This window comes from Hylobates moloch, unplaced genomic scaffold (genome assembly GCF_009828535.3).
Source record: "Hylobates moloch isolate HMO894 unplaced genomic scaffold, HMol_V3 SCAFFOLD_7, whole genome shotgun sequence".
NCBI lineage: Eukaryota > Metazoa > Chordata > Mammalia > Primates > Hylobatidae > Hylobates > Hylobates moloch.
This window is the reverse complement of record NW_026652282.1, coordinates 116,637,246-116,660,224: the sequence shown is the minus strand read 5'-3', so window position 1 is coordinate 116,660,224 and position 22,979 is coordinate 116,637,246. Positions and strand designations below refer to the sequence as shown.

At 37.2% G+C, this 22,979-nt stretch overlaps 1 protein-coding gene across 1 annotated transcript in view; it reads right to left on the bottom strand.

Annotated features, from left to right (window-relative positions):
• Nucleotides 1-22,979, bottom strand: part of ADGRG4 (adhesion G protein-coupled receptor G4) — a 113,757-nt gene that overhangs the window by 26,360 nt on the left and 64,418 nt on the right. The window contains exons 14-16 of the mRNA XM_032756451.1: nucleotides 18,627-18,843; nucleotides 17,107-17,269; nucleotides 2,535-2,669 (exon numbers count right to left, since the gene is read on the bottom strand). Coding sequence (XP_032612342.1) covers nucleotides 2,535-2,669; nucleotides 17,107-17,269; nucleotides 18,627-18,843 — 515 coding nt within the window. The remainder of the gene's footprint in view (nucleotides 1-2,534; nucleotides 2,670-17,106; nucleotides 17,270-18,626; nucleotides 18,844-22,979) is intronic.

Here is a 22,979-nt window from a genome sequence, read left to right as displayed (position 1 = left end):
AGAGGAGGAGACACATATTATCCAAGAGTGGTGCCTTATCAACAATTTCTGTGGACCAGGCGTGGTGGCTCACGCCTGTAATCCTAACGCTTTGGGAGGCAGAGACGGGAGGATGGCTTGAGGCCAGGAGTTTGAGACCAGCTTGGGCAACAAAGTGAGACCCCATCTCTACAAAAAAATACGAAAATTAACCAGGCACAGTGGTGAGCACCTATATTCCCAGCTACTTGGGAGGCTGAGCCAGGAGGATCTCTTGAACCCAGGAGTTCGAGGTTGCAGTGAGCTGTGATTGCATCACTACACTCCAGCCTGGATGGCAGAGCGAGATCCTGTCTTTAAAAGACACAAACAAACAAACAAATAAATTTCTAAGGTTATATGTCATAATGGCTTAAGATTTTGATCAAAAAATGTTAGAGAAAGTAGTGTGAAAGCAAGGCTGTGATACTCGGGGATTCAAGAAAAATAGAATTAAAGAGCAGTATTTTTGTAAGTACTCTTTCCCCCATAACCAGTGGCACAGATCCCAGCCAAGGGTCACCCCTTCGATGTTAAAACATTTAGGTCTCTTTTCTCCTCCAGCAGACTGGAAGTTCCATGAGAGCAGGCACTATGTATCTTGCTCAGCATTGCATCCTCAGCATTCAGCACCATATAAGACACACAGTAGGAATTAAATAAATATTTGCTGAATGAATAAATGATTGAGTGAATGAATGAATAAATTGTGGCACCTTCAGCAGATTCTTTCCCCTCTCTGAGTCTTGAGGTCCTCAATATCCATTTTACTTTTACCCATGGTAAAATGAATAGATGGGATGATATGAGTTAGGAGGGCCCTTTCAACTCTGAATTTGAAGCAGGCTAGTTATAATCCTTCTTCGTCTGGTACTATGACGTTTGCAGTTTAATTTTGGCAAAGATCTTTAATCTCTTCCAGTAGAAAGTGTTAGTGAATAAAAATGACTTATTAAGTGTGAAATCTATGCAAAACAAGTTTATCTCCTATTCTATGAGACAAGCACAGCCCTCTGAAAAAAGGAGAGAAATGAAGACCAAAATAATGGCATCTCAGGTGACAAAGAGAAATTGTAAGCCTACCAAAAGGGTCAAAGTGTTATGGACCATATTTTTAATTTTTATTAAAATGTTTTGCCCACTAAATATTTTGCCCAGGAGGCAGGAAGCAGAGCAGAGACTCACTTACTCCAGGCAGCCATCCTGGGTGGGATTTGAGCTAAGCCCACAGGAACAAATAGAATTTAGATAGAGAAAGGAGTGGCTAGAGAACTCCAGGGGAACAGAAAGTCTTACAGACATAGCTGGAGGTGACATGGTATATTTGAGGTGGCGTGTGGTATGGGTATGTGCTATATTCTGAGTTGGCCCAGTACAACCTCCCACAAAAGAAATATGAATATTTGACCATTAGAAATTCATTACTTTGGATAACCTCTTTAGAAATACAAACACATCTGGGAAAATTAATGTATTGACCTCTTAAATACATGAACTTTAAAGTCAGATAGCCTGGGTTTGATTCCTAGCTATGCCACTTTTTAGGTATGTGGCCTTGGGAAAAATTACTTAACCTTTTTGAGTATCAGCTTCTCATGAGAAGTAGATGAAATAATAAATATAAATATTAACAATTAATAGTGTTCATTATCTTCAAATTCATGCAAACTCTGATTACTGTCTTCCCAATAGCTAGACGAGACAGAGTGGTCTAAACGAATGAGCCTTTTGTTAGGCCGAGACCTAAGACAGGATAATAATAATAATAGTAGAACAAACACTTAACATGGTACTTGTGCGCCAAGCAGTATTGTAAGCACTTTAAATACACTAATTCCTTTAATCCTTCAATAGCTCTATAAGGAATTCTTATTACCCTATACTACAGAGAAGGAAACTAAGGCACATGAAGGTTGAGTAACTTGCTTGAGGACACACAGGCAGAATATGGCATTGCCAGCTTTTAATTCAACCAGCCTGCCCCTGAGTCCACACTCTTCAGCATCACATCATGCTGCCTCTGTTTTCTAGTGGGTGAGGACTGCAGCCTTCAGAGAAAGTTCTGCGGGGGCTGTGGGAAGTAGCAACAAATGCCTGCAGGCAAATGTCCTTCTGGATACCAGCCAACTTCAGAGGACTTGGCCAAGAATAGTGGACATGTTGGCTTTGAGGAGCAGGGGAGATTTGGGAGGAAAGCACCGATAAGCCGAAACATCATTTCATCAGGAGAACTCGCTGTTCTTTTCTGGCTTTGAAACATCTTGAGGCCTCTGTTTAGCCACCAGATAATCCTTAAGGTTCCTTCCAAAGCTGAGATATTGTGAAAATTAAAAACTGTAGAACATCATTAAAGTAGATGTTGATTCATGTTAAGGGGCAGGGGTTGTGTTGGAAGACTTGTGGAATCAATCAGCATATTCTAAAATAAGCAGAACATCATGAAAATAGCAAGAGTTCATAATTACAATGAGTCACCATATGCCAGTTCATCACAGTTACCACAGGCAAGAATTTACCTTAAAGAGTGAAGTCTGGCCAAAGAAATTAAACAAGATCGTTTGTAAGTTGCTAAGAGGAATTCTCTCCGTCAGTGATTTAGGCAAATATATGGAAGCCAAATTCCCTCCCACGGGGACATTGCCTAGGAAAATCTGCCAAGAAAAGCCAAAAAATGAAAATTGGAGTCTTCATTCATCATAGTGAAGTCTTGCCCACCTCCCACCCCAGCTCAGCCTCAGAATATCACTCAAAGGACTGAAAGGTGGGAAATAGCTCCATAAGAGATGAGATACTTTTCACACACACACACACACAATCACAGGCCAAGACATGATCCTGGTACACACAGACATAGACACAAACACACATCATCTTTTCCTTTCTAAGCCTATTCCTGAGGTTCTCTCCCTTTGATCTCCTTTCACCTGGGTAATAATAGAGATGAGAGGGAAATGACAAATTAGGTCATTTGCCCTGATTATCAGAAATAAAAACCAGTCTTGGAAATCAGGCTACCTTCCTCCATATGTTAAAAGGAAAAAACAAAACAACAACAAAAAACACAATACAATGATACTAGGCACTTTCCTCATAGTTTATGGAGCAATGTTTTGGTTAAAAATTGAAGCAGGGAAGTGAGGCATTAGCGCTTAGCAATTCTGCTGCATGCTCGCAGCTATGGTTTGAATATGTCCCCCGAAAAGCATGTACTGGAAACTTAATCACCAATGTGATAATAAAGGGGGCTGGGGCACAATGGGATATGTTTAGGTCATGAAGGCTCCACCCTGTTGAATGGATTAATGCCAAATATAAAAGGGCTTGAGGCTGTGAGTTCAATCTTTTGTTCTCTCTCTCCCTCTCTTTGCACATCTGCCATTGGATGACACAGCAAGAAGGCTCTCACCGCAGGTGGCCCCTTGATCTTCGACTTCCCAGCCGCCAGAACTGTGAACCAATAAATTTCTGTTCATCAGAAATTAGTCATTCTGTGGTATTCTGTTATAGCAGCACAAAACGGAATAAGACATCCACTATTAGAAGTATTTGCTGAGTTGATTGGTAATAGTATTTGACAAGTACTGGAACATTTTTGACAGTCAAAAGGGCTTTGGTAATAATTACACTAAGTCCACAGCCATAAATCTGGATTCTCCCATACAAAACAGAATATGTGGACACACTTACCTGCATTCTCCCATTTAATCTCTCTATCAACTCTGAGAGGTACGTTGTATTATGGCAACAGGAAATGGCGTAGAAAGATTAAGTGAATTGCTTAGGATCACACAACTGGGATGTGGGTGAATAAAGATATATGCGATTTTGGCCCACTTTTAAAAATTTTCTATGCTGCCTCTCAAGTTGCTATTATCTAGCTGGGTGTATAACGGAGGTTAAAAGTGAATAATATTTCTAAAAATGACTTGTAGCCTCAAAACCCATATGGCTCTTTGCTAAGCAGAAATGAACTCTGCTAGGGCAATCAAGTACCATGGAGAGGTCATGATTTAGCTTCAATATGTAAGCAGTTTGGTACCAAGAATACAACTGGTGTTGTTTGGTTTGTCTCTCCACCAAGATTTATGATAGAAAACCCCATTGTAAACAAAATACACTGGGAATTCAACCTCTGTTTCAGTATGGCTAAGTAGCTCCTAATAAACTCAACCCTCCTGCATATAACAATACAAAGTAACAAAGACTTGAAGGCACTGGAAAATTACCAAAAGCAGACAGTTTCTGGAGAAGAGTAAACACTTGGAAAAAGGTAACATCACAAGGTGGGGTACCCGTTTTTACATCTTGTAGCCTGATGGCAGGCTGAAACTAATGCCGTGAAGGACATCTGAAACTTTGATTTTTTTTTTTAATTGCAGTCTTTGTGGAATGAAGAACCAGAAACAAAACCCAGGGCAACCTTAGCCACTGGGAGGTGATGGGGGTTGTGGTGGACATCTGGAATGGAAAGCGGGATCCAAAATTCTAAGTATAAATTCTGCCCAAATATATGCCTGACCTCTGGACCACATATGTACAGGACAGACTTCCACTAAGAATAAAGGAATTAACTGAGATTTGAACTGCCAATCAAGAGATGGTGTCTACAGTATAGTCCAACCAAGTTAATTGCCTGTTATGACAAAAATCTATAATCTACAAAAGAATAGAGTAGAATCTAGAGTGTTCATATATAACATTTATAAAACCCAGGACATAGTCCAAAATTATTCAATATGTGAAGAAAAAATGTGACCCATTTTTAAAAGACAATCAATGAAGTTAAACCTTGAGATTATCCAGATATTAGAATTAGCAGACAAGGATTTTAAAGCAGCTAGTATAACTACACTGAGGTATTTAAAATACAATATGTTTACAATTAATGGAGAGAGGAAATAATAGTTAAAAAAACAGAAACAAACAAAATAGAAATTCTAAACTTTGAGTATAATATTGGAATTTTTAAAAAGTAAATTTTATTGTGTGTATTTAAGGTATATAACATGATATTATGGGATACATATAGAGAGTAAAAAGGTTACTATAGTGAAGCAAATTAACATATCCACGGTCTCACATAGTTACCTCTTTTTTTGTTGTTTTTATGGCAAGAGTAGCTAAAATCTATTCATTTAGCATGAATTCTAAAAACAGTACAATTTAAAAAATTGCACAGGATGGGTCCAATGGTAACACAAAAACAACAGATGTCTGCAAATTTAAAGGTAGATAATAGAAATGATCCTTTCGGAAGAATAGATAGTGAAATGATTAAAAACATGAACAGTCTCAGGGATATGTGGGGGAGTATCAAAAGGTCTTATATACAAGTAATTGGAGTCTCAAAAGGAGAGGAAAGAGAAAATGGTGAGGAAACAGTATTTGAAGGAATAACAGTGAAAATTTCCCCCAATTCAGTAAAAGGTATAAATTTACATATTCAAGAAGCTCAGCAAACCCTTAGCAGGATAAGTACAAAGAAAAAAAAATGCCCAGGCATATAATAGTCAAACTGCAGAATATCAAAGAAAATATTTTTAAAAGCCAGATAAAAATTACACATTATATACAGAAAAACAAGAACTCAGATGATTACTGATTTCTCTTCAGGAAACATAAAGGCCAGAAGAGAGTGAAATGACATCTTTAAAATACTGGGGCTGGGGGAAGGACTTGACAATCCTGAATCCTACAGCAAACAAAAATATCCTGCAAGCACAAAGATAAAATAAAGACATTTTCAGATAAATTAAAAACTCAGAAAATTTATCATCATCAGACCTGCACTACAATAAATCATAAGTGAATTTTTTTGAGCTGAAGGGAAGTGATACCAAATAGAGCTCTGATCTTCAGAAAGGAGTGAAGAGCATCAAAAATAATACATATCTAGGTAAATGTAAAAAACCATTTTTTCTCTCAATTTTTTAAGTAACATAGGACTTTTTAAAGTAATGACTATAACATTGTCTTGTGAAGTTTATAATCTTCTTGTGTAAAATATGTGTGTGACAATTATAGCATAAAAAACGGGGTATAAATTGACATGTCTGGTTTAAAGTTTCTACATTTTACATGAAGCAGTACAACGTTAACTCTAAGTAGACTGTAAAAAAAATATACAAATGTATATTATAATCTCTAGAGCAACCATTAAGAAAACAATGCAGGCCAGGCATGGTGGCTCACGCCTGTAATCCCAGCATTTTGGGAGGCTGAGGCTGGTGGATCACTTCAGGTCAGGAGTTTGAAACCAGCCTGACCAACATGGTGAAACCCTGTCTCTACTAAAAATACAAAAAAAAAAAAAAAAAAAGCCCATGTGTGGTGGCACATGCCTGTAGTCCCCGCTACTCCGGAGGCTGAGGCATGATAATCACTTGAACCCGGGAGGTGGAGGTCGCACTGAGCCCAGATCGTGCCACTGCACTCCAACCTGGGTGACAGAGGAAGACTCCAAAAAAAAGGAAAGGAAAGGAAAGGAAAGGAAAGGAAGAAAGAAAGAAAGGCAGGCAAATATATATAATTAAAGAGTCAGTAAACAATTAAAAAGCAACTATAATAAATATTAAAATAAAGCAAGAGACAACAGGAAAGAAGGAACAGAGGAACAAAAGCCAGAGGGATAGACAGAAATTAAAATAAAATGATAGCTCAAATCCAACCACATAAATAATTACATTAAATATTGAAAAACTACACACTCCAATTAAAAGTCAGATATTATCAGGATGGGTAAAAAATAAAACACAAACTGTATGCTGTCTACAAGAGGTACACTTTAAATATAAAGAAAGCTAGGAAGCAAATGAATATAAAATATACATATATACCTTTTAGAGTAACTATAAGAAGGCTTGGATGACTTGGTTTTTTATATTAAAACCAGATAAAATAACTTCAAGACAGTATTATCAGAGATAAAGAAGGATATTTAATAATGATAAATATGTTTAGGGGTAGGATTAGTATTAGAAAGACAAACCAACACAAATGTATATGTTCTTAGTAAAAGAGCCCCAAAATAAACAAAGCAAAATTTGAAAGGACTAAATGGAGAAATAGACAGTTGCACAAAGTTAGAGATTTTAACACCCTTCTCAATTAGAGAACAACTAGGATAGAACAAAGATGATTGGAACAACACTGCTGGCACCTTGACCTAATTGCTATTTATATCCAACAACTGTAGAAGGCACATTTTTTTTGAAGTCCATGTGAAACATTCACCAAAATAAATCACACACTGGGATATAAAATAAGTGCTCTAAATCAGCGTCCAATATATGGTACTGTTTTTCCCATAGCCAGGATTCACAGTTCCAGGAATCAAGAGTTGGAAGTGGAAGTGGCACCACTCACCATCACCCCTAATGATCCACTAGCAAAATTTTTGCTTCCAGTTCCCACGACATTACATTCTGCTGGCCTAGAGGTCTTAGTTCCAGAGGGAGGAACGCTGCCACCAGGAGACATAACATCGATCTCCTTAAACTGGAAGTTAAGATTGCCAGCTGGACACTTTGGGTTCCTCCCGCCTTTAAGTCAATAGGCTAAGAAGGGATTTACAGTGTTGGCTGGGGTGATTGATCCTGACTATCAAGATGAAATCAGTCTACTACTCCACAACAGAGGTATGGTATGCATGGAATACAGGAGATCCACTAGGGCATCTCTTAGAATTACCACGCCCTGTGATTAAGGTCAATGGGAAACTACAACAGCCCAATCCAGGCAGCACTACAAATGGCCCAGACCCTTCAAAAATGAAGGCTTGGGTCACTCCACCAGAAAAAAAACCACGACCTGCAGAGGTGCTTGCTGAAGGCAAAGGGAATACAGAATGGGTAGCAGAAGGAGGTAGACATCAATCAATACCAGCTACGATCACGTGACCAGCTACAAAAACGGAGACTGTAATTGTCATGAATATTTCCTCCTTCTTTTGTTAAAAACATGTTTGTGCATGTATACACTTGTACTAAGAAAATATCTTCATTTTATTTCTTTTTTCCTTTATCATGTGACATAGGATTTACTGACTTCATATCAGCATTTAAGTATTGTTGATTTTATGTAATAGTATTTGTGTTGGGGATTTGTGCATTTCCAGTTGTACAAAGGATAGTTGTATTATGTTAGGCATAATTATGACCTTATTGTTGTCTTTATTTGAAGATTATGTATGGTCTCAGGAAATGTGTATGGGTTCAACTTGAAAAGGGATGGACTTATGATGGTTAATACTGAGTGTCAACTTGATTGGATTGAAGGATACAGAGTATTGATCCTGGTGTCTGTGGGGGTGTTGCCAAAGGAGATTAACATTTGAGTCAGTGGGCTGGGAAAGGCAGACCCACCCTTAATTGGAGGGACACCATCTAATCAGCTTCCAGCAAATATAAAGCAAGAAGAAAAACGTAAAAAGGAGAGACTGGCTTAGCCTCCCCACCTACATCTTTCTCCTGTGCTAGATGCTTCCTGCCTTAGAACATCAGACTCCAAATTCTTCCATTTTGAGACTCGGACTGGCTCTCCTTGCTCCTCAAGCTTGCAGACAGCCTATTGTGGGACCTTGTGATCATGTAAGTTAATACTTAATAAAGTCTCATATATATATGTGTGTGTGTGTGTGTATTTATATACATCTATATATACATACATATATATCCTACTAGTTCTGTCCCTCTAGAGAACTCTGACTAATACAATAAGTTTCAACAAATGTAAATGGATTGAAATTATACTAAGTATATTCTGTGACCAAAATGAAATAAACAAGAAATCAATAACAATAAGATATCTTAGGCTTGGTAGGGTGGCTCATGCCTGCAATCCCAACACTTTGAAAGGCTGAGTTTGAGACCAGCCTGGGCAGCATGGCGAGATCTCATCTTTACAAATAATGTTTTAAAAAATAGCCAGGTGTGGTGACATGCACCTGTGGTCCCAGCTACACGGGAGGCTCATCTGAGCCCAGGAGGCTACTCGGGAGGCTCATCTGAGCCCAGGAGGCTGAGGCTACAGTGAGTCGTGATTGTGCCACTGTACTCCAGCCTAGGTGACAGAGTGAGATCCTGTCTGAAAAAATAATAATACAATATCTTAGATAGCCCCAAATACTTGTAATTTAAACAATACACTCCTAAATAATCCACGGACTAAAAAAAATATTTCTATTTTGAACTGACATAATAAAAATACAACATATAAAAATTTGTGGACTACAGCTAAAGCCGTGTTTAGAAAGATATTTACAGCTTTTTAGGATTATGTTAGAAAAGAAGAAAGGTCTAAAATGAATGATATATAGATCCACATTAAGAAGCTAGACAGGCCAGGGGTGGTAGCTCACACCTGTAACCCCAGCACTTTGGGAGGCTGAGGCAGGAGGATTGCTTGAAGCTAGGAGTCCAAGACCCCGCGGGCAACAAAGAACGACCCTGTCTTTACAAAAATAAAAAATCTAAAAATTAGCCAGGTGTGGTGGTACGTGCCTGTAGTCCCAGCTACTGGGGAGGCTGAGGTGGGAGGATTGTTTGAGTCCAGGAGTTCAAAGCTGCTGTGAGCTATGGTCACACCACTGCGTTCCAGCCTGGGTAACAGAGAGACCTCATTTTAAAAGAAGAAGAAGAAGAGGAGGAGGAGGAGGAGGAGGAGGAGGAGGAGGCAGCAGCAGCAGCAGCAGCTATGTAAAGAAGATAAAAGTAAAACCAAAGTAAGTACAAGAAAGGAAGTAATAAACATAAAATCAGATATCAAAAAGTAGAAAACAAGTAATAGGGAAAATTAACAAGGCCAAAGGTTGTTTAGAAGGATCAACAAAATGGAAAAATCCCTATACTATCAAAAATAAAGGAGCAAAAAAAGAAATTACCAATATCAAAAATGAAGGAGGATTTATTACTATAAATCAGAAGTTGACAAATGAATCAGCAAGCCAAATCCTTCCTAAGGCTTGTTTTTATATTGCTCTGAGCTAAGAATAGATTTTACATGTCACTTTTAAGTTTCTTTTTTTTTTTTTGGTAACAGCTTTATTGAGACTTTACTCACATACCATATACTTCACCCATTTAAAGTATACAGTTCATTGGCTTTCACCACATTCAGAGTTGTGCAACTATCACTACAATCAATTTTAGAATATTTCCATCACTTCCGAAAGAACCCCTGTATGAGCGGATGAACAAAGTGTGGTAAATACATAAAATGGAACATTATTCAGCCTTAAAAAATTAGCAAATTCTAACATGCTACAATATAGATGAACCTTGAAGACATTTTGCAAAGTGAAAAAAGCCAGTCACAAAGGACAAATATGGTATGATTCCATTTACATGAGGTACCTAGAGAAGTCAAAATCACAGGGACCAGAAGAATTGTGATTGTCAAGGGCTAGGAGAGGGACGAATGGGGACTTGTTATTCAATGCATCGGCTACTGGGGAGGCTGACCTCTCCAGTAGTTTTGGGAAGATGAACAACGTTCTGCAGACATATGGTGGTGACAGTTGCACAACATACATTTCATTTTTAAAAGGTTGCACAAAGAAAGAAGCAGAGGGAGAGGAGAGAATAAGAGAGGGAAGGAAAAGAGAGGAAAGCAAGGGAAGAAGAGGAGAGGAAAAGAGAGGGAAGGAGAAGACAGGAGAAAGGAGGGAAGGAGAAGAGAGAAGAGAAAGAAGGAGAGAAGAGGGCGGGGGCAAGAGGAACAGAGAGCAGAACAAAAACAAACATATAAGAACATTCAGCAGACAGAGACCACCTGTGGGTTGCACAGCCTAAAATATTTATTATCTGCCCTTTACAGAAACTTTGCTGACTCCTGCTATAAATCCTACAGATGTTAAAAAAATAGGAAAATATTATAAATTATTGCCAATAAGCTTGACAAGTTAGATGAAATAAACTCTTAGAAAAATACAACTATCCAAAAACTGACACAAGATGAATCAGAAAATCTGAATGGCTCTCTATCCACTAAATAAATCTAGTTTGATATCAAAAAACTTTCCACAAAGAAATTTCAGACCCAGAGGGTTTCCTAGTGAACCCTATCAAGCATTTAATGAAATGACAGCAATGTTACACAAACTCTTTCTGAAAGTAGAAGAGGGACCATTTCCCAACTCACTTTTAGAATGTTGCCAAAATCTTTCTAAAGCCTGACAAAGAAATCACAAAAAAAGAAAATTTCAGGCCAATACTCTTCATGAATGTAAGGGCAAAAATACTTCACAAAACATAAGCACTTAGAAAATAGCAATACATAAACATGATGACACATCATGACCAGTAGGGTTTCTTCCAGGAACTCAAGATTGGCTTAATATTTTAAAATCAATATAATTTACCATATTAAGAGAATAAAGAGGAAAGCCAAATGATTACTTCGAGAGATACAGAAAAAGCTTTTGACAAAATTCAACAACAATTTGTGATAAATTTTTTCAGGAAACCAAGAATAGAAAGTAACTACCTCAATCAAATAAAGAACATCCTTAAAAAAAAAAACAAAACAAAAACATGGGTAACATCACGGTAATGGAAAAACAGTGAATACTTTTCTCCTAATATTAAAAATAAGACAAGGATGCCCACTTCAACCACTTCTATTCAACATTTTATTGGAAGTATTAAACATCAGAATAGGCCCCCAAAAAGAAATAAAAGAAATAAAGTTCAGTAAAGAATACATAAAACTCTCTACTGTCAGATGATGTTGGTTTACTTGGAAAGTTCTAAAGAATCTCTAAAACAGTTACTAGAAGCAATAAGTGAATTTAGCAAGTGCATAAGAAACAAAATGTGTATATCTATAGCATATAATATAAATAATATTTCATATATAATCAACTGCATTTCATATACTAGCAGCAAATAATTGGAATATCTAGTTTTAAAACTATTCCATTTTCAACAGTATCAAAAATCAAAATACTTAGGAATAAATTTATCAAAAGACATGCAATATCTCCCCACCTAAACTACAAAACATTGCTCAGAGAAATGTAAATAGAACTAAATAAATGTTCCTAGATTAGAAGACTCAATATTACTAAGAAATAAATTCTCCCAAAATTGACCAATAACTTCAACTCAATCTAAATCATAATCTCAACAAGTTTTTTATACAAATTGATCAGCAGATTTGAAAATTTATATGGACATGCAAAAGGCTTAGAATAACCAAAGCAATCTTGAAAAGTAACAATGTTGAAGTATTCATATTACCTGACTTCAACACTTCAGGAACCAAGAGGACCTGGTAATAACATACGAGTTTAAAAAAAAAAAAAAACAGAATAGGAAAGTCCAGAAATAGCCTTACATTTATACAGCTATTTGACTTTTTGTCAAAGGTACCAAAGCAAGCCAATGGGGAAGGAAAAGTCTTTTCAACAAATGGTGCTGGTGGAAATACTGGATATCCACGTAAAACAAAATGATCCTCAACTCCTACCTCATGCAATACATAAATCAATTAATTGAGTTCTAAACATAAAAGCTAAAATCATAAAGCTTTTAAAGAAAAGCATAAGAGAATGTCTTCATGGCTTCCTGATAGATAAAGGTATCGTAGACAAGTCATATATGGTTATTCATAAAGGAAAACAGAACTATAAATTAGACATCATGAAAATTTTAAACTTTTGGTGAGCACAATGGCACACGCCTGTAATCCCAGCACTTTGGTAGGCCAAGGTGGGAGGATTGCCTGAGCCCAAGGAGTTCGAGATCAGTCTGGGCAACAAAGTGAGAGCCCCATCTCTACAAAAAATTAAAAAATTAGTCAGGCATGGTGGTGCGTGCCTGTGGCCCCAGCTACATGTGAGGTTGAGGAAGGAGGATTGCTTGAGCCCAGGAGGTCAAGGCTGCAGTGATCTATGTTCAACCCACAGCATTTCAGTCTGGGTGAAAGAACGAGACTCGCTCTCAAACAACAACAACAACAAAAAAAAAAAAGGAAAGAAAATAAGAAAGCAAAAAACTGCTCATCGAAAGACATTATTGAGAAAATAGATAGGCAAGTCATACGGAAAACATTTTCAAAACATACATCTGATAAATTGCTTGTATCCAGAATGTGTAAAGAACACTTACAACTCAGTAATAAGAGGGATGCCCACTTTTACCATTTCTATTCAACATAGTACTGGAAGTCCTAGTCATAGCAATCAGACATGAGTAAGAAATAAAGGGCATCCAAATTGGAAAAGAGGAAGTCAAGCTGTTGTTCACCAACGATGTGAACGTATACCTAGAAAACCATAACAACTCATTCAAAAAGCTCCTACATCTGATAAATGAATTCAGTAAAGTCTCAGGTTACAAAATCAATGTACACAAATCAGCAGCACTGCTATACACCAACAGCGACCAAGCTGTGAATCAAATCAAAATCTCAATCTTTTTTACAACAGCTGCAAAATACAATACAATACAATACAGTACAATACAACACAACACGACACAACACAACACAACACAACACAACACAATACAATACAATACAATACAATACAATACAATACCCAGGAATATACTTAATCAAAGAGGTGAAAGATCTCTACAAGGAAAACTACAAAACACTGTTGAAAGAAATCATAGATGACACAAACAAATGGAAACACATCCCTTGCTCATGATGGAAAGAATCAATACTGTGAAAATGGCCATACTGCCAAAAGCAATCTATAGATAATGCAATTCCCACCAAAATATCATCATCATTCTTACAGAACTAGAAAAAATTCTAAAATTCATATGGAATCAAAAAAGCTCCACATAGCCAAAGCAATTCAAAGCAAAAAGAACAAATCTGGAGGCATCATATTACCCAACTTCGAATTATACTACAAGGCTATAGTTACCAAAACAGCATGGTATTGGTATAAAAATAGGTATGTAGACCAATAGAACAGAATAGAAAACCCAGAAATAAAGCCAAATACTTAGAGCCAACTAATCTTTGACAAAGCAAGTGAAAACATAAAGTGGAGAAGGGACACCCTGTTCCACAAATGGTGCTGGGATAATTGGTAAGCCACACGGAGAAAAATGAAACTGGATCCCCATCCCTCGCATTATACAAAAATTAATGCAAGATGGATCAAAGTCTTAAATATGAATCTTAAATATAAGACCTGAAACCATAAAAATTCTAGAAGATAACATTGGAAAAAACTCTTCTGAACATTGGCCTAGGCAAAGAATTCATGACTAAGACCCCAAAAGCAAATGCACAAACAGAAACAAATAAATGGGATCAAATTAAACTAAAAAGCTTCTGCACAACAAAAGAAATAATCAGCAGAGTCAATAGGCAATCCACAGAGTGGGAGAAAACATTTGCAAACTATGCATCCATCAAAGGACTAGTATCCAGAATCTACAAGGAATTCAAACAAATCAGCAAGAAGAAATCAAATGATCCTATCAAAAAGTGGGCAAAGGACATATATAGACAATTCTCAAAAGAAGATAGACAAACACCCAACAAACATATGAAAAAATGCTCAATATCACTAATCATCAGGGAAATGCAAATTAAAACCACCGTGAGATACCACCTTACTCTGCAAGAATGGCCATAATTAAAAAGTCAAAAAACAATAGATGTTGGTGTGGATGTGGTGAAAAGGAAACACTTCTATACAGCTGGTGGGAATGTAAGTTAATACGACCACTGTGGAAAACAGTATGAAGATCCCTTAAAGAACTAAACTGAGAACTACAATTCCATCTAGCAATCCCACTACTGGGTATCTACTCAAAGGAAAAGAAGTCATTATATGAAAAAGGCACATGCACACACATGTTTAAAGCAGCACAACTCACAGTTGCAAAGATATGGAACCAACCTAAGTGTCCATCAACCAAACAAGTGGATAAAGAAAATGTGGTATATATACACCATGGAATACTACTCAGCCATAAAAAGGAACAAAATCATGTCTTTTGCAGTAACTTGGATGGAACTAGAGGCTCTTATTCTAAGTGAAGTAACTCAGGAATGGAAAACCAAATATCATATATTCTCACTTATAAGTAGGAGCTAGACTATGGGGACACAAAGGCACAAGAATGATGTAATGTACTTTGGGGACTCAAGGGAAAGAGTGGTGGGGGGGGTGAAGGATAAAAGACTACATATTGGGTATGGAGTGTATGCTGCTCAGGTGACGAGTACACTAAAATTTCAGAAATCACTAGTAAACAAATTATCCATGTAACCCCAAACCACATGTATCCCAAAAACTATTGCAATAAAGAAAGAAAACTACCCAATTTAAAAATGGGCAAAAGATTTTAACAGATATTTCACCAAAGACATACAAATAACAAATATGAACATGAAAAATTACTCCACATCACTCTAGAAAACACTATGACAGTTTCTAATACATTTAAACATATACCTACAGGCCGGGTGAGGTAGCTCACACCTGTAATCCCAGCACTTTGGAAGGCCGAGGTGGGTGGATAGCTTGAGGCCAAGAGTTTGAGACTGGCCTGGACAACATGGCTAAACCCCATCTCTACTAAAAATACAAAAATTAGCTGGATATGGTGGTGAGTGCCTGTAATCCCAGCTATATGGGAGGCTGAGGCAGGAGAATCGCTTGAATCTGGGAGGCAGAGGTTGTGGTGAGCAGATATAGTGCCACTGCACTCCAGCCTGGGCGGCAAAGCGAGACTCCATCTCAAAAAATAAATAATAAATAAATAAATTATAAACATGTACCTATGAGCCAGCAATTCCATTCCTAGGTGTTTATCCAAGACATAAAAATAATATGATCACATAAAGACTTATACACAAAGGTTCATAGCAGGATTATTCATAATATTCTAACTGGAAACAATCCAAATGTCCATCAAGAGGAGAATAGACAAGGAATCTGTTGTGTACCCAGTCGTTGGAATATTATTCAGCAATAAAAAGGAACAAACTACTGAAACAAAAGGATGACGAAAAAAACATGCTACATGAAAGAAACCTTATACAAAACAGTGCATATTATAAGATTTCATTTATATAACGTTGTAGAACAGGAGAAACAATCACAGAAAAATATAAGAACAGTGATTGCCACTGCAGGTAGTAGTTTCAGAGCTTCACTTGCAAAGGGCACAAGGGGGCTTTCAGAGGTGATAGCAATATTCTATATCTTTTTTAAAAATACAGAATCTCGCTCTGTTGACTAGGCTGGAATGCAGTGGTGCAGTCAGGGCTCACTGCATCCTTGATCTTCTGGTCTCAAGCGATCCTCCCGCCTAAGCCTCTCATGTAGCTGGACCACAGGCACACACTACCATGCCTGGCTAATTTTTTAATTTTTTTGTAGAGATGGGATTTCACTATATTGCCCAGGCTGCTCTCAAACTCCTGAGTTCAAGTGATCCTCCCACCTTGGCCTCCCAAACTGCTGGGATTACAGGTGTGGCACCGCACCTGGCCAACATTCTATATCTTAATAGGGGTTTGGATTACATAGATGTATGTATTTGTCAAAATTCAGAGGGTGTATACTTAGGAATTGTGTATTTTCTTATATGTACATTTTATTACTTTTTAATTGTAAAAAAAATCTAACCTCTGAAATTGTTTTGAGTAGGGTTGGCAGCCTATAACATGCCAAAGGCTAAGGTAATATGATATGGTGGAAAGGGCCCAGGCTTTAAAGCCAGACAGATGTAGGTTTCAATCCTAGCTTAGCCATTAGGCTATGTGTTCTTGGGCAAATTACTTCTCTGTTTCCTTATCTGTACAAAGGAGACAGTAGCACAATGTCCAACATATAATGTGTTCCTTAAATGGTGGCCAATAATAAACTGACATTTGAGATAATTTGGGGTCACAGGGCCAAAGATGGTATCATTGCACAATTCCCAGACACCATTCCAACCAAGACGTTAGCCTACTAAAGATTATACATAAATCTTCGCTGGGATGTCTGTATTTCCATAAGGTCCCCTTAAAACAGTAACAGAGCGCCCTCTCTCTCCCAAGGAGTAAATGAATGAAGACTTGAAACTGTGCTTGGCTGATTGGCTCAGTTCCCTGCGCTGCACTCACCTCAGGGTCTGTGCCTTCTTCATAGGAGTGAATGCTGAAAGCCATGCCATCAAACGTGTGGTCCACCCGCAGCACAGCCAAAGCCAGCCCGGCCACCGTCAGATTTGCTATCTGCCCAGAAAACTCCATCTTGTGACCAGTATGCTCAATTATCCTCAGAATTCTGCAAGAAACCACAGATGGAGAAGAGCATCCTACCTTTTAAAAGTAAAACCCATCCTCCTTGCAAGATTTCCTCATTGCAAGAGTTTTCTTTGAGTTTTAGTCACTATCTTTATATCATTTAGGAATTATTAAATAAGAGCACTGGCTTTGGAATCAGACAAGTTGACATCTAAATCTTAGCTCCCCTAATTTCTAACTCTGTGGGCAAACAAAGTAATCTCACTTAGCTTCAGTTTCCTCACCTGCAAAGTCAAAAGTAATATTACACTCATCTCTAAAGATTGTCTTGAAAATTAATGAAATTGTTACATGTGAGCCAGACCCTGCAGGGCCTCGTAGGACTTTAAAAGACATTTGGATTTTATTTTATGTGTAATGGAAAAGCCACCGAGTGGTTTTAAAGTAAAGTAAGCACATGATCTGATACATACATTAAAAGATTACTCTGGGTGCTATGTAGAAGATGACCCATAGAGGGTCAAGAATGGAGGCAGAGAGACCATTTAGGAGGTTATTATAGACAGTCTGATGAGAGAAATGGGGCTAGGAATAGGGTGGTAGTGGTGGAGATGGAGAGAAGTAAATGAATTCCACCGAAATATTTAACGGATTTTAAAAATGGATGTACAGTGCCGCATACAAGAGTTGGTTATTAATTGGCTGTGAGTTAGAGGGAGTTAACTAGTACTATTCTCGAGTTTTCCACTTTAGCACTGGTTGGATACATTTTATAGATATTAAGAACACTGAGGGAGCACAAAAGTTGGGGGAATAGACTGGGGGTTTGGTTTGGGGTAACTGTGTACTTGAAAGCTTGCTATCACTAAGATTCAATTCGAATGCGAATACATCCTTTCACAATGAACATTCAAGTAAAGTGACCCCATTGCATTGTACTCACTGAGCTTTCAATGTGTAACTACCTGACTTTTAAAATCTATGATGACTATATGCCAAGAAATTGATAATATATACAGTCATCCGTTCGTATCCTTGAGGGATCTGTTGCAGGACTTCCATGAATACAAAAATCCACGGATGCTCAAGTCCCTGATATAAAATAGGGTCGTATTTTTGTATAGCCTATGCACATCAGTGTATATTTTAAATCATCTCTAGATTACTTATAATGCCTAATACAATATAAATGCTATGTAAATCGTTGTTATGCTGTATTGTTTAGGAATAATGAGAAAAAATTCTGTACTTGTTCAGTATCGATGCAAGATTTTTTTAAGGATATTTTCAGTCTGTGGTTGTTTAAATTCACAAATGCAGAATGCACAGATACAGAGGGCCAACTGCATTTTAAATATTTAAAAAATAATGTCTTTCACCAAAGTATTAGTACTTACTCATTGCTTACTTCATGCAGATCAGAGGCGGAATTGTTTTGCTTTTCCAAAACAACGTTGATTATTTGTAATATAACATGAGTTAGGTTCATACTTATCTCGTCACATTGTGAAATATCTGATATTTTAGAAACAATAATCTTTGTCTCTTCTTTACCCAAGGCTGGGGATTCATTTATCAAATTTAAAATATGCTCTGCAACATCCTCAGCATTCTCTGGGGAAAGAAAGTTGAGACATAAAAGCTGCATGACTTAGTCTTCTGCCATTCTGGTGTGCTTCTTTCCCTTTAAAGAGTAAAGAGGGTGAGATGAGAATACCTACCAAGGTAACATGTTTACAGAAGGAAAATATTGGCCCTTTGTTTCTTCAATAAGTGTAGTCCCAGAAAGTAGAACATAAGTCAAGTTTTTATTCATTAAAAAGTTTTCATTCATTAAATCCTTTTTCAAATGCACCAGGGAAATCGTTTTGTCCCTGAAGAATTATCTTGAAATTTGATTCTAATTAAATTGAGACTTTTGAGTATTGGATTGTGTTAAGTAGATCCCACCTTATACTCAAATATCAGCAAACACTCAGTCTATGTTTTCATAATTAAGGGTGATGGTTACATTTTCCTGTCAAGAACCATCAAACCACAGGAAAAAAAAAGCAAATATGGACTACGTCATAATAAAAAGCAGTTAATTCAGATTTTCCAGAGAGTAAGAACAATAGATATTAACTCGCCCACTTTTTTCTTCACTTTTTATTATGGAAATTTGCAAGCATACACAAAAGTAGAAAGAATTGTATAATGAATCTCCATGTTCCTCATGAATAACCCAACTTCAACAAGTGTCAATGAATGGCTAATCTCATTTTCTCTACACTTCCACTCACCTTTTCCCCAACCCCATATTATTTCAAAGCGAGTCCTGAATATGATATCATTTTATCCATAAATACTTTAGTATGTATCTCTAAAATAAATGATTTTTACATGTCACAACCACAATAACAAATTAAAGTTAAAAATTAGCAATAATATTCAAAATCATCAAATATCCTGTCGGTGCCCAAAAGTTCTTATCTCATAAATGCTTCTTCTAAATAGTTGTTTTGTTTGAATCATGACTCACTTTTAAAGTGAAGAGCTTTGTTAAATGAATACAGCACAAATTCGATTTTAGTTGAATATAACACGTATAAAGCTGAGCTTTCTTGTCGTGTCTTCCTAGCTTAAAGCACTCACATTCAACTCCAATAACCAAAATATAAAGGAAAATAATAAAAAATACCATTTGTTAAGAAAAATTCCAGAGAGAGCTAACGCTCATAACACACTTAACCCAGGTTATACTACAAATAGTCAACTCTGTTTCAGAAAACAAAATAATTCAGCATAAAATTCATCCCCTCTCTCTGTCTGTATTTCTCTTCCTCCCTCTCTTTCAATGACCTCCATAGTTACCAGCATCTCCTCAAATCTTTCTCCTACCCCAAGCTCCCCACAACTTAACACCTTCAAAAGCCTACACAAGCTACTTTTTGCTTTCTCCTTTTCCTCTTCATTCTTTCTTTATTCTCTTTTTTTTTTCTGCAAACAACTTTCTGTTCTCATCAATGTAAATTAAGCAATCATAACTGAGATCCTCTCAATTCCTCCCAACCATTACCCCAATTTGTCCAACAATGGCTCACATAGGAACTGAACTAGCAAAGACAGAGTTCTCCCAGAGGAGATGGGAGGAAGAGAGGAGATTAATCAAGGTTGTAGTTGTTTCCCAATTAACATTTTGTCCAAGTTAACATCTATCTTCTGGTAAGTTAAAGAAGCTGAGAAAATATTAAGACTAGGCACGATAGAAAAAGATAGTAAGCTCGTTCATGGACCTTTCTACTGCTCTTATTAAATCGCTCAGACTTTGCTGAAAATGGAATAGCAAGAGCTGCCTAGTCATGATTCTTTGGGCTTCAGTGGTACAATTTCACTTTCACATAGTCCCTGCTGTGGCAGAATGAAAGTAAACAGCAGGCCAATGGGAGACTAACTATACTGTGGAAAGTAATTATAGACTTTTTCTCTGGAGTTGTATAGTTTTTAAGGAAAATTCAAGCTAAATTACACTCATCGTGTAAAAATTCCTGGTCCTCAAGCAAAAGTAATAAAGGGACTTCTCCATTATTTGTTGCAGAATAAATTGATCCTCATTCCTTGAAATACTGTTACAGTTAATCTGCCAGTAATTGCAACATTCAAAATAATAATATCTGCTATTTACTGAGAAATTTCTATGAGCCAGTGTTCCAGGTTATCTATTGCTGCATAACAAATCACCCTAAAACTTACTGGCTTAAAGCAACAATGTATTATTATCCTTCATGGTTCTGTGTGTTAACTAGGCTCAGTTGAGTGTTCTCACTTGGATTGTCTCATACACTTGAAGTCAGGTAGCAGCTGATGCTGAATACATCAGAAGGCTAATCTGGGCTGGATGTCCAAGAGGGCTCACTCACATGGCAGGCAATTGATGCTGACTGGTCAGTTGAGGCTGTTGGCTGTACTCCCTACACATGGCCTCCCCCAGTGGTGTGGGCTCAGTAGTGTGCTGGGTCTGGCTTGTGATGTACTGGAGCCAACTTTTACCAGTTGGTGAGAACCAATTGTTAAATTTTCAGGAATTCTATGCACGAGCTGTTAAACATGGCCATTATTAAAAATTAAATTATATAAACTTATAATTGCATAAATTATATTTTAAAATGATACTGAAACCTCTTCACTTTCTAATTATTTTGCTACATTTTACTAATCTATGCTCTTGTGATTATTTACATATCTAATGTATCTGTGCATGCATCTCTTACCAACTGTATAGTTCAGTCACTATACATTACATTGTAGTTTGCATTCAGCCGTGAAGGAGAGGGTATTATATCACGAAAACTGGCAAAAGCTACAAATCAGCACCTTCTTTGGGTAGAGCTGGTTTTTAAATATTTTTCAGCACACCACTGTTTGGGCTTCTTACAACATGGTGTCTGGCTCTGAGGAAGCATCTCAAATGAGAGTGTACCAAGAGAAAGGTTGCAGAAACTTCCAGTCCCCTTAAAAATTAGTCCCATCATTGGCAAAGTCGCTTCTCCCAAATTCTACTGGGCTAAGCAGTCACAAGCCAGCCCCGATTCAACTCCCAATTGACAAAGAGGGAATGAGTCGGTGGGCATTTTGGAGATAGGATACAACAGCAAGGCATTATATGTGCATTTTCTCATCTATTCACCACAATAACCTTTGTATTAGTCATGAAAGTACTCACATTATCCCCTTTATATAGATTAAGAAGTTAAAACATTGAAATATTATAACCCAGTGCTGACTCCAAAGCTTGAGCTCTTCAATATCACTTTTTACAGCATCTGTGCCTTTGGCCCTTTTCTCCACCGTGTTGGGGGTTGGAACAGCTGTGCTTTGCAGTCTTTCTACCTGACCTCCTGGGAATACCACTGTTTTCTCTTCAGCGCTTACTATCCTGCCCTGATGGTGGAATGGACACAGACAGGAAAAAGTTTTCTGAAAAGTTCTAGTCAACTTCACTAGAGCCTGATGCATCTTTAATATCATGGAGGTAACAAACATTGAGCACAGAAGAGAACCCAAAGAACTTTGAAATAAAAGTAACTTTTCTAACTCTGATATTAAAGAGTTAAGAAAAAGGAGCATTTAAGTGAGAGAGCTGAAGAGTTTTTCTTCAACCAAGATATCTAATGCTTGTCAGCAAGATTGAAAGCAAAAGAAAATAAATTGTTTCAACGTGAATACATTTTTCTTTCCTTTATATTGTATTCATTGTTCATTAAGCCCCTAATTTACAAGTAGAATAGAAGGATTCTTCCAAAGATAATAAACTTGATAGTTTACTTTTCAGTTATGTACATTATAATCATCATCCAACTGTTCCTTTACTCCGCAGTAGATTTTTTATATATATAAAATGACTTCTCACAGTCAATTTTCTACAAATCCCAACCCAGTGCAGTGTTTTTGTTGTTGTTATGACTGTTTATTAACTTTTTCTTCCACAAGAGAAAATTCTATTAGCATGTCTAAAGAAAAATGTGTCACTCAGAAGGAGGGAGGTCAGTGCGAAACACAAACCCTCTAACTTTCTGCCCACTCACTTCAAGCTATAACATTTCCTATTGCCCTGACTCTTGGTTTCTGACCTAGAAATAATCAGAGCTGTGCTTGCTTTCCTAATTCTTCTAGATAGTCCTCAGCAAGGATCTCAAACTTGCATCATCTGCAAGGAAAACAGATCTGAGAAGTTCACTGCTTCAAGGCCAATTCCCTGGCCCTTCTGCGAG